Source organism: Narcine bancroftii, chromosome 3 (genome assembly GCF_036971445.1).
Source record: "Narcine bancroftii isolate sNarBan1 chromosome 3, sNarBan1.hap1, whole genome shotgun sequence".
NCBI lineage: Eukaryota > Metazoa > Chordata > Chondrichthyes > Torpediniformes > Narcinidae > Narcine > Narcine bancroftii.
In genome coordinates, this window is record NC_091471.1 from 320,779,783 (window position 1) to 320,792,487 (window position 12,705).

The 12,705-nt window shown below is 48.2% G+C and overlaps 1 protein-coding gene across 4 annotated transcripts in view; it reads right to left on the reverse strand.

Moving 5' to 3' along the window:
• lcmt1 (leucine carboxyl methyltransferase 1) overlaps window positions 1-12,705 on the reverse strand; it is a 111,552-nt gene that overhangs the window by 91,481 nt on the left and 7,366 nt on the right. For 2 of the 4 annotated variants that reach the window (XM_069928965.1, XM_069928966.1), the window contains exon 3: window positions 3,934-4,025. The exons of the other annotated variants lie outside the window; for them this stretch is intronic. In XM_069928965.1, the coding sequence (XP_069785066.1) occupies window positions 3,934-4,025 (92 nt within the window). The remainder of the gene's footprint in view (window positions 1-3,933; window positions 4,026-12,705) is intronic. 4 annotated transcript variants of the gene reach the window in all.

The following is a 12,705-nucleotide window of genomic DNA, read 5'->3' on the forward strand; positions in this document are numbered from 1 at the left end:
ACAAGATTATGAGAGGTATAGAGTGGATGTGAGTAGGGTTTTTCCACTTAGATTGGGGGAGATAAATATGAGGGGTCATAGTTTTAAACTGAAGGGGGAAGGTTTAAGGGGAGCATTAGGGGAAGTTCTTCTCTCAGAGAGTGGTGGGAGTGTGGAATGAGGGATCATGTGATGTGGTGAATGCGGGCTCAATGTTGTTTTAAGAAACATGGATGGGAGAGATCTGGAGGGTTATGGAATGGGAGCAGGTCAGTGGGACTAGCAGAGTGATGGCCAGCACAGACTAGAAGGGCCAAATGGCCTTTCTCTGTGCTGCAGCATTTTATGATTCTAACAGGCAAGAGATTAGGGTTAGGGGGCTGAAGAGGAGAAAGCAGAGAAGTGATGGGGGCTCTCTAAATGGAGAAGGACAGGCATTGGGAGGTGGAGGAAAGGAGAAACAGGGATAGGGAAAGAGAAAGAGAGGCAGGGGAGGTTCCTAACAGAAACTGGAGAAGTCAACATTAACGCCATTTGATTGGCGGGTGCCTAGGTGTTGTTCCTCTATTTGGAAGTGCAGGAGGCCATGGACAGACATTTTAGCGTGGGAGTGGGGTGCGGTTGGCCAGTGGGAGATCCCCATTATTCCAAGATGCTCAACAAAATGATCTCCCACTCCATGTCCAGTCTCTTCGATGTAGAGGCCACAGTGGAGCACCAGATGATGTAGATGACCCTTGCAGATTCACAAGTGAAACGTTACTTCAATTGGAAGGACTGTTTGGGGCCCCGAATGATAGTGAGGGAGGAGGTGGTCGCATGTGTAGCATTTCCTGTGGCCACAGGGAAGGTACGGAGGAAATGATTAGTGGGAAGGGATGAGTGGACAAGGGAGTCCAGAGGGAGCAGCAGAGTGGGGAGGGGAGGAGAAGCTGGTGGTGGATCACATTGTAGATGGTGGAAATTCCAGAGGATAATATGCTGGTTGCGGAGCCTGGTCGGGTTCCCCCGCATCTCATCAACTCCTCCAAGATTCTGCCACTCACATTGAGACCCATTAATCCAGAGACTTTGGAGCACCCGGAGAAATATAAGCAATCACAGGGTCACACGCAAACTCCACATAGAGAGCACCTAAGGTCATGATCTAACCCCTGATCACTGGAAAAGTGAAGCAGCAAACCCATAAGTTGTGAAATTTGATCACTCTATTTGTGGATCTTCATGAAAAAAAATCAGAATTGGCTTCATGAATAAAAATCATGTTTTTATAGTGCTCAGATGGCAAAATATCACACTGACATTATGTGCAGATATATTTGTGTCATTCACACTGAAAATGGAACCTGTTGGGAAATGCAACTGCTTAACTCATTGACTAATCTGCTCAGAAAATCCTTCCTGAGACATCCTGAGCTGAATCGTAACAGCAAACAGACTGATGTGCAGATGGTGTCAAATGTTTACATTGGACTACAACCCAATCTGCACAACAGACGCCAGAGAGAGGGGAGCCAGCCAATCAGTTGCCAGTAGGTGGGATGGAAATAGAAATATGCTGATGAGGTTTGCAGCCTCAGCATGTTTAAAACTGACAGCTTTGGTCTTGCAGGGTTAAGTAGACCTGGCAGCTGATGGGAGATAAGGCCACAGACTGATGTCGAAGGGCTTCCATTAACCCCCAGGTTTGGGGCTCCCTTGCTGGCAATGGAACCAGTGTCGTTATCAGAACTGAGCTGATTAACTGGATCTGTGAGAAGTGAGGAGCTTCAGCCACAGCACAGAAGGAGGATGTCACCCGAGAGGATGTTTGCAAGCAGGAGATCGTCTGCTATGAGCTGGCCAGCTGACAAGGGGTGGATCCATGCTGTTTGGGGGACCAATTTTTTAAATTTAGACACACAGCACAGTTACAAGCCATTTCGGCCCATGAGTCCATGCCGCCCAATTTCACCCCATTATCCTACTCCCCCGGTACGTTTTTGAACAGTGGGAGGAAACTGGAGACCCTGAAGAAAACCTACGCAGACACGGGGAAAATGTACAAACTCCTTCCAGACAGGGCAGGATTTGAACCCAGGTCCAATCTCAATTGATGCTGCTGCAAAAGGACTGCGCTAAACAACGACAACAACCTTGCCAAAAAAGATGCCAAGTCCCGCCATCCCTCACCAATGGTGAGCAAGGAGGAGACATTGACTGAGACATTCAGTGACACAACCCAATCCAAACCTGAACTTGAACCACTAAGCTAACCCGAGCCTGAACCCCACACCTAACCCTAAACTGAACACAAAACTAACCAAAAACTCAACCCAACCCGAGGAGGCTCTGCGGCACTTGGTGCTCCTAGGAAGTCTCATCTCAGAAGCTAAGCAGGCTCAGGACTGGTCAGTACACCAGCTGCTGTAGGTTTCTGTGAGGGGCGATAGACAAAGTGGCCACTCTCTGCCTTACGGCAGGCAAAAGTCTATCATGTATATTACTTTCTTGTATTATGTGCCTTTACCTCATACCTCACCCTGACCTTAACACCACACCCAACCATCACACTCCATGCCTAGCCCTTGCCCCATGCCTTACTCCCTCCTGAGGAGGCTGAGTTGATGGAGGAGTGAGCTGTGGAGGGAAAAATGGCAGACAATGGGGAAAAGAAAGGAAACCTAAGAAGCCCCAAGGAAACTAGCAAAAGACACCACAAGCAGGGGGAAGGGTCAATCTGCAAGCAGAAACCAGCAGCCTCTCAGCATCTTAGGAGGAAGCAGCACAAGTACCAGAGGAAGAGATGCCATTACCTACATGCAGAACAGTGGGTTGGACAACTGCCTGGTCTGCTTTTGACCAAGATATCATACAGGTGCTCTCCAAAATTGGTTTTGCGGAGGGCATCCATAGTTGGATTAAACTGCTCTTCAAAGGCATCCGTCGTGCAATTCAAATCACGCGTGGCAAATAGAAAGTTTCCCTATCAAGTCTGGAGTCAGGCAAGGCTGCCCACTGTCTCCAGTCTTATTTGTGAGCTGCAGAGAGCCCTTTGCCATATCCATCAGGAAGAACAAGGGCAGAAGAACTGCCAATGCCCGGCAGTGGAGGTGCTCAGGTGCCGATCGAATCCGGCAATCGACCGGGCTACACGAGGCATCAACGGCTTGTTCCCATAGGCCACTCTAAAACGGGCTCTGCCAGCTAATCACCAGTAACGGACCACAAAAGGGCCAATCGGCCCCAATGCCAGCACCAACCACACCCATCAATGACGCTGCAGCAAAACGGGCCGATCCAGCCAATCGCTAACAGCAGGTCGTGAGGACACCAATCAGAGCCTGAAGGAACACTGGCTACACCCGTACATGGATGACGTTGATATCTTCTGTTCAGATACACGATTGGTCTGGAGACTGACCAGTACATGTAGGCCATTTGAGTTCACATCAGGTGCCACGGAAAACCAGAAGAAGAGCAAGGCAATGCTCTTCGGTAACTGGCCCAACCGGTCCACCATCCTTTTCACATAATCTGACTACCTGAAGGTGCTGGGGATCTGATTTGGAGGGACTGAGCTTGTCAATGTGCTGCAGAGTCAAAAATGAAATCATAATCTTGAGAAACTCTGACCTAATGCTCTACCCATTCCCTGCCAATGTAACCCATCACTATTAAAAACAAAATACCTGAATCTAGACCAATGAGGTGTCAGATCAAACAGAATCAATATATAATGATAAATATTTAAAAAATAGAAGCAATAATTAAGAAAGAGGGAAAGAAAAGTTGGCCATCTTTAAAAGATGGAGATGGAATAAATTTGTGAACATCAATGAGGACTATATGGACTCATAAATTACAATAAGCCAGGGAACCGAGCTCAAGCCAGACACCAGTGCCTTCAAATTAAGTGGGAAAAATATTAGAGAAGGGCAGAGAAGAACAAGTGAATTGTGGTAAAGATAATACCTCTATTTATTTCAGGAGCTTTGCTTTCATTTGGTTGCTTTGTAAAGTACTGGATGTATGGATCTTTCCAGTATTTCTTGCTCACTGCAAACCTAGCCAACAGAAAAGAAAAAGTGCAGTCAGGTCGAACTGTAATAAACTTGCATAAATATTCTACTACTGCTTTACTAAACAAGCAATAAATAATAGATCAGTGTCTGAACTGAGAACATTTTTGGAAAGAGATTTTCCAAACTTTATTAACAATTCTTAAGACTAAATTAGAACCATGCCCTTTGATTGCTTTATCCTCCAGAAGAGGAGACATCTTTGTCTGCATCCCAGAAGAGAATCTTAGCTTTTGCTTCATTGATAGTGAGACAAGAAATTTTGCTTAAGTGGAAAGACACTGTTTGACCCACTCACATTCAATAGTTACATGATACCATGTCTTATTTAAGTTTGGAAAAAACCTAGATCTAATATTAAAGATGCAAAGTATGGATTTGATAAGATGTGGGGCCCATTCATGGATTGTTATCCTAATCCGAGGATTTAAGTGGTGTGGATGCTCCAGGAATTCCTCGTCTGGTACTTGGGGGCTGTTATTCAATTTATGTTTACAATATATACATATAACCTTGTTTAGAGGGAGGGGATAGATTAGTATGAATTTTATTTTCCTTTTCATTATTACGACTAACAAGTAAAGGGTGGTTTAACTATAGATTAGAGATCATATTACAGAACAACATGATCACATCAGAGAAGTATAAAATATCTTTAATTGCAGTGGTCCACCATTGCCACAGGCTGACAAAGAAGACGCCGATCGAATCCGGCAATCGACCGGGCTACACGAGGCATCTACGGCTTGTTCCCATAGGCCACTCTAAAACGGGCTCTGCCAGCTAATCACCAGTAACAGACCACAAAAGGGCCAATCGGCACCAATGCCGGCACCAACCACACCCATCAATGACGCTGCAGCAAAACGGGCCGATCCAGCCAATCGCTAACAGCAGGTCGTGAGGACACCAATCAGAGCCTGAAGGAACATTGGCTACACCCATTGGTGACATGGCAGCCAGGGTCAGCCAGAAAGCAGCCAGTTCATTAAATCAGTGTCATCTGCAATCCTTGGTGTGTGTCTTATTGCCGAGCTACAACTTCGAGACAAGCCATGGTGGTTACCCCAACAGGTCCAAACGGTGTTTTTGAACCCAACACTGGATATTGAAATGGAAGCTAACCTTCAATCAACGCTGAAGCTGCCGAGCGGCTGGATGTCTCAGCCACAAGCGTGGTTCCAGCAAGCCAAGGCATAGTTCACCATTCACCAGATCTCTCCAGACAACATGTGCTACTACCACGTAGTAAGCGCCCTGGACCAGGACACCGCAGCCAGGATCATCAACTGCCTTCAGCAGCCCCGGAACAAAGGAAGTTTATGGCCATCAAGGAGCTACTAACTCACACTTTTGGGCTCTCGAAGCGCGAGCACCTGCCCCAACTGTTGCACATAGACAGTTTGGGGGACAGAGACCCTTCTGCCCTCATGAGAGACATGCACACTCTCAATAATGGCCACACCTCTTGTCCTCTGTTTCCGCAGATTTTTCTGAAGCGGCTGCCTGAAGACATCTGACTGTTCATTGCAGAAGAGGATTTTGACAACCCCAGAAAGGTAGCAGCATGAGTGGATGTGCTATAGGCAACAGAGATGCATACACAACGCTGAAACAGGTGACGACACCTCGACTAGCCAGGAAGTCCTCCGACCGACTGACCTCCCGAGTGGCGGACCCCAACGGTGAGCTGTTATGTTTTTAATCACCAATGCTGGGGTTTAGAGGCCTGCCTATGCCACTCCCCCTGTGCGTTCCTGGGAAATGCCAGAGCTGGTCATCGTTGATGGCTGCCACGGCCAGCATACGTCAAAGCCTGCTTCATATACGAGACTCCTTATGAGGCTGCCAGTTCCTGGTCAACACTGGGGCTGAACTCAGTGTCCTTCCGCCCTCCGCCTTTGATGACCGCAACCGAAGGAGGCTGAGAATTGAGGGCTGCCAATAACTCAAACATACAAACCTTCGGCACCCATACCATTTCCCTTCATTTCGGCAACTGCCATTTTACCTGGAAGTTCACTTTGACATCCGTTCAACAGCCACTCCTGGGGGCCAACTTCCTCTGAGACAACTTCTCTACTGGTGGACATTCAAAGACTTTCCAGTCCCTTTCACTCGGTGGCACTAGGCTCACGGCCCCACACCTACACGCTGTTGACAATGCACTTCCATGTATTACTGCTGAGTATCCTTCCATTTCAACTCCGCATTTCACGTCTACAACATCCAAACATGGGGTGCAGCACCAGATCCTCACTAAGGCACCTCCCCTCCCCTCCACACCAAGCCTGCCACCTGAGAAACTTATCCTGGCAAGGGAGGAATTCTGTAAAATGGAGAAGCTTGGCATTGTACAGTGGTCTGACAGTCCGTGGGCCTCACCGCTCTACATGGTGCCCAAAGAATCAGGAGATTGGAGGCCATCTGGAGATTACCGACACCTTAACGATGCCACCACGCCTGACAGGTATCCAGTCCCCCATATACAAGATTTCACTGCTAATCTTCAGGGAACATGGGTATTCTCAAAAGTTGACTTAATCCAGGGCTATCATCAAATCCCGGTCCACCCCAATGCCGCCATTATCACCCACTTTGCACATTTTGAGCTCCTCCCGGATACATTTTGGATTAAAAAATGAAGCTCAAATCTTCCAGAGGTTAATGGACAGAGTGGGTCAGGATCTCAAATTTGTTTTCATCTATCTCGATGATATTCTGATAGCTAGCTGTGACCATGCTACTCTACTCAAGACTTTTGTGCCCTCGCCTGAGTGAGTATGGGTTGACCATTAACCCAGCAAAATGCCAGTTCAGCCATGAGACTATTGACTTCTTGGGGCGACAGATCAAAAAAATGGGGCCAGGCCACTGCCTGAAAAGGTAAAAAGCTATTCAGTCATTTTCTGAGCCAAATGCAGTCAAGGGCCTACAAGAATTTGCCAGTATAATTTTTACCACCAATTCATACCAGCACACATCGTGAGGCCATTATTCTCCCTCTTTTCCAGTCACAAGAAAGACTTTATATGGATGAATGAGGCAGCTGAGGCTTTCCAATCTGCTAAGGATGCTCTGATCAATGCCATGCTACTAGTGCACCCTAGGCCTGATGCCCCAACTGTCTTCACAATGGATGCCTCCGATACAGCGGTCGAGGGGGTGTTTCAGCAGCTGGTATAGGGACAATGGCAGCCACTGGCCTTTTTTAGCAAGCATCTGCAGACACTGGAACTGAAAAATAGTGTGTTCGACCGTGAACTGTTGGCTCTGTATCTGGCAGTGAGGCATTTTGAATATTTCCTAGAGGGCAGGAAATTCCCGTTCTTCACCGATCATAAATCACTTTGCTTTCAGTAACGTTTCAAATCCATGGTCAGCCAGGCAACAGAGGCACCTTTCATACATTTCAGAATTCTCCACTGACATTAGTCACATTGTGGGAAAATCCAAAGTGGAGGCTGATGCCGCCATACATGCCCCCGCCCCAGGCATCGGCTACATGGCCTGGGTGAAAGTACAGCAGGCGGATCACAATATCTACGCTTATCAGACTGCAGTAACTGGCTTGCAGCTGGAGAACGACCCAATCGATCCGGTGAAATTACTCTTTTGTTTGACACAGCCCAATCATCCCGGCCAATTGGAAACAACAAATTTTTGACATGGTCCACAATCCGGCACATCCTTCCATTAGGATCATTATGAGAATGGTAACTGGCCGATTTATGGCCTCCAAAAAGAGATCAGCCAATGGGCAAAGACTTGCACACAATGTCAGTTTGCTAAGATCCAGACACACGTTAAGGCTCCAGACTTTCGAAACACCATGGCGAAGGCTCACATACATGTGGACATTGTTGGCCCACTGCTGGTGTCACAGGTAATATCTGTTCACTATTGTAGACCGTTCAACCAGGTGGCCCGAAGCAGTCCCATTACCTGAGATATCCACTGAGGCATGCGCTAGGGCCCTGCTAAACAACCGGGTGGCCTGCTTTGGGGTCCCAGAACATCTCATCTCCAATAAAGGAGCCTAATTTATCTCCAGTCTATGGGCAGCCTTGGCTAATACCCTGGGAACCCAACTCCACCAGTCAAAAGCATATCATTCACAAGCCAACGGATTGATAAGCACCTCAAATCAGCCCTCGTGGCCCAACTGGATGGATGAGCTGCCGTGGATCCTCCTCGGCATTCAAACTGCACCCAAGGAGGATTTCAATACATCCATAGCCAAGAGGGCGTGCAGTGTGCCCTTAGTCATCCTGGGCAAATTCTTGGCTAGCACCCCGGAAGACCCACAGACGCTGCACTAGCCAGATTGCGCAAATACTTGGGAGCATTTTCCCGAACACTTCCCAAAGTGCATGGCTATCCCCGATATATATAGTCCTCAAAGACCTCAAAATCTGTACACAGGTTTTCATGAGGCGTGGCACCCTGCAGCCATCAACCCAAAGACCATCCAAGGAGCCATATCACGTCCTCCGACACTATGGGTCCACCTGCATTCTGGACATTGGCAGCAGGGAAGAGACTTTCATGATTGACCGGCTCAAACCGGCACATTTGGACAGCAGTCAACCAATCACACTCCCAATCCCTCATCGCAGTGGTAGGCCTTCCAAAGGTACATCTCCAATTGCCAGTTCTTAGGGGGGTGGGAGGGGGGGGAAGAAGTTGTGCCGTGACCATCGCTGCAGGCCAACACAGAAGACACCGTTCAAACAAGGCAATTGAGCAGGCTGCACAGGCGTCAGCAGCCTGTTCCCATAGGCCACTGCAAAACAGCCAATCACCAGCAACACATCACGAAAGGCCCAGGGTGGCACCAACCACACCCATCAATGATGCTGCAGCAAAACGGGCCTATCCAGCCAATCGCCGACAGTGGGTTGTGAGGACACCAATCAGAGCCTGAAGAACTGGACACGCCCATTGGTGACGTGGCAGCCAGGGTCAGCCTGACTATATAAAAGAAAGCAGCCAGTTCATTAAATCAGTGTCAAATGCACTCCTTATTGTGTCTTATTTTTGAGCTAGAACCTATAAAGGAATCTTATGTGTATTATATGTCTAAATTTTGTATTCAATATTTTTAGAGATGAGTTCTGATTTAATTGTTCAATTATTATGATAGAATTTAATGTCCTAAATGAAATAAGTTAATGTAATAATAATTATTATGCCTCTAATTTACAATTGATATGTGATACATTTACGATACTGTTTATGTTATCATTAGTCTCCAGAATGGAGGACCATCACCTTCCCAAGATCGTGTTCTATGGCGAGCTCTCCACTGGCCACCGAGACAGAGGTGCACCAAAGAAGAGGTACAAGGACTGCTTAAAGAAATCTCTCGGTGCCTGCCACATTGACCACCGTCAGTGGGCTGATATTGCCTCAAACCGTGCATCTTGGCACCTCACAGTTCGGCGGGCAGCAACCTCCTTTGAAGAAGACCGCAGAGCCCACCTCACTGACAAAAGACAAAGGAGGAAAAACCCAACACCCAACCCCAACCAACCAATTTTCCCTTGCAACCGCTGTAACCGTGTCTGCCTGTCCCGCATCGGACTTGTCAGCCACAAACGAGCCTGCAGCTGACGTGGACGATACCCCTCCATAAATCTTCGTCCACGAAGCCAAGCCAAAGAAGAAGTATACCTGTGCAAAGGGTTTTTGTTAAACTCAATAAAAATATTTTTTAAATAAAAAATAATAGTTCATTTAGTCTCATGATAATCAAAAGCAATGCACTTCACACAAGACTTTTATCTTTTTCTCAATTAAAAACTGCTTTCCTGCTCACCTCCTCTCACCTCACTCAGTGCAAGCTTGGGGACTATTTCATAGAACATCAATGTTATGCTATGTCTGCATTGGCCATTCTGAACTCCTGGTGCTCCCTTTTTAACTGCCCTTCCAACTCTGTCCTGTCTGACCTCAGTAAAGAGCAACATAAACTCAATGAATGGTATGAACACTGAATTCTCCAGTTCCAGGTAATAAGTCCATCTCTTTTGTTGTTCTCCTTCACACCTCTTTCAAACACATTGCATTCTCCTCTGATTCCATTCTTGTAGCACGTTGAATGACTCAAACCAAGGCTTTTATTAAGAAAAGACTGGAGCGTAGTACATCGAGGTCAACCAGTCCAGACTGACCTGGGTCTGGTTAGGTGCAGCCCTTTATGACCTGCCAGTAGGTATGGCTATGGCTCTCAGCCAAATCACTATCTCTATATGCAAATATATACAGTGGTGATAGGATCCCATACTATCACATTCACCCCTTCTTTAAGGACTCACCCTGGAGTAAGTAAAAAAAGGAGAGGGTATAGCATGCAGGGGTTACGGGCTGCAGCAGTCGGGTGGCCTGATTGTCCGACGTGATTGCGTTGTGCCGTGATCAGGGCAGCTGGCGGGAATCATCGTTGGAGTGTGGATGCAGTTTTGCCTAGTCCACAGTCTTTGTTGTCCGTATGCTGGTCCAGTCTACTGCTGTCATCATCCGCGAGCGACGCTGGTCCCGCTGTCCCGGCATATAACCGAGGGGAGGATTGGAGGGAGGTTGGGGGTTGAACGTGACAATGTTAGATCCGGCTTGAGCCAGGTCCCTTACCGAGACCATGTCCTCCCGCTCGTCCGGGTACTCGATATAAGAGTAGTGCGGGTTCGCGTGTAACAGCGTTACCCAGTCAACTAGGGGATTGTTTTTCGAGTACCGGACGTGACGTCTCAGCAGGACAGGTTTAGGGACTGTCAGCCAAGCCGGTGTGGTCGTTCCTGATTCCAACTTCCGTGGGAACGAGAACATACGTTTGAGTGGGGTAATGTTGGTGGCTGTGCATAATAGAGACCTGATGGAGTGTAGGGCATTTGGGAGGACATCCTGCCAGAGAGAGGTGGGAAGGCCTTTAGACCAGAGGGAAAACATGATCGCTTTCTAGACAGTGGCATTCTCCCTTTCAACCTGCCCGTTACCATGCGGGTTGTAGCTAGTAGTTCTGCTCGAAGCAATACTGTGCTCCAGAAGGTACTGCCTCAGTTCCGCACTCATAAACGAGGACCCCCGGTCATTATGGATGAAACTAGGGTACCCTAAAATGGCGACGATGCTGTGCAGTGCGTTTATAACTCTGGAGACAGTCATGTCCGAGCAGGGGATAGCGAACGGGAAACGGGAGTACTCATCGACCACCGTGAGAATATAGGTGTTACGGTTTGTCGAAGGTAGGGGCCCCTTGAAGACCGCACTGGGACATTCTAAGGGCCGGGTGACTTTAATGACATGGATCTCCTCAGGCCGGAAGAAAGTGGGCTTGCACTCAGCGCATACTGGGCAGGCTTGGGTCATGGAGCAGATCTCCTCAACCGTATAGGGCAGGTTGCAGGCCTTTACGAAGTGTGTGAACCTTGTGACCCCCAGCTGACAGAGCTCCTCATGGAGTCTCTGCAGCCTGTCCAGTTGTATGCTGGCGCATGTCCCATGGGAAAGGGCGTCGGGCAGGTCGTTGAGTTTGCCAGACCAGTACAAAACAATTGTAGTTAAAGTTAAAGAGTTCAATTCTCCACCTGGAGATCTTGTCATGTTTGATCTTACCCTGCTGGTTGTTGCTAAACATAAATGAGACCAGCAGTGTAAAGCGTCTGCCAGCGAGGTAGTGTCACCGACAACGTACGACCTCTACAATGTCCTGGGCCTCCTTCTCGACAGAGAAGTGTTGGTTTTCTGGGCCCTGGAGGGTCCTAGAAAAGAAGGCGACAGGCCTCCCGGCCTGGTTTAAGGTAGCTGCCAGTGCAAAGTCTGACGCATCGCTCTCTACCTGGAAGGATATCGATTCGTCTACGGCATGCAGAGGGGCCGCGGTGATGTCCTACTTAATGAGGTTAAAGACCACTGACAAGGGGAAGAACGTGGACTTAATTAGTGGCCATGCCTTGTCAGCTTACTGAAGGACCCATTGGGCATAATAGGAAAACCCCCCAGACAGCGTTTGTTTTCCACCACGCAACCTAGAATTGCGAGGCGAGTGGTCTGGAAGACTCACTTCTCAAAATTATAGGTTAGATTCAGCCATTTCACAGTTTGGAAGAATTTCTCAAGATTGGCCTCGTGATCCTAAGGGTCGTGGCCACAGATGGTGACATTGTCCAGCTACGAAAATGTAGCTGTTAGGCCATTCTGGTCTACCATCTCTCGTTGGAAGACCGCGACACCATTGTGACACCAAAGGGAATCCTGGGGAATTGGTACAAATGCCTGTTCGCTTCAAAGGCCTTGAAAGGGCAGCCCTCCGGGCAGATCGGGTGCTGGTGGTAGGCTGATTAAAGGTTGATGGTGGAAAACACATGGTATTGGGCAATCTGATTCACCACATCCATGATGCGTGGAAGAGGGTAAGTGTCCAAGAGTGTGAAGCGGTTGACTGTTTGGCTGTAGTCAACCACCATCTGTAGCTTCTCCCCGTTCTTCACAACTACCACCTGCGCCCTCCAGGGACTTGCGCTGGGCTCAATGATGCCCTCATCCAGCAGTCTGCGCACCTCACTTTTAATATTTCCTGTCCCCGAAGCTGTACTGGTGGCTTTTAGTGGCGATCAGTTTCCAGCCGGGGGTGAGGTTGGCAAAGAGTGCTGGAGGAGCGACCCGG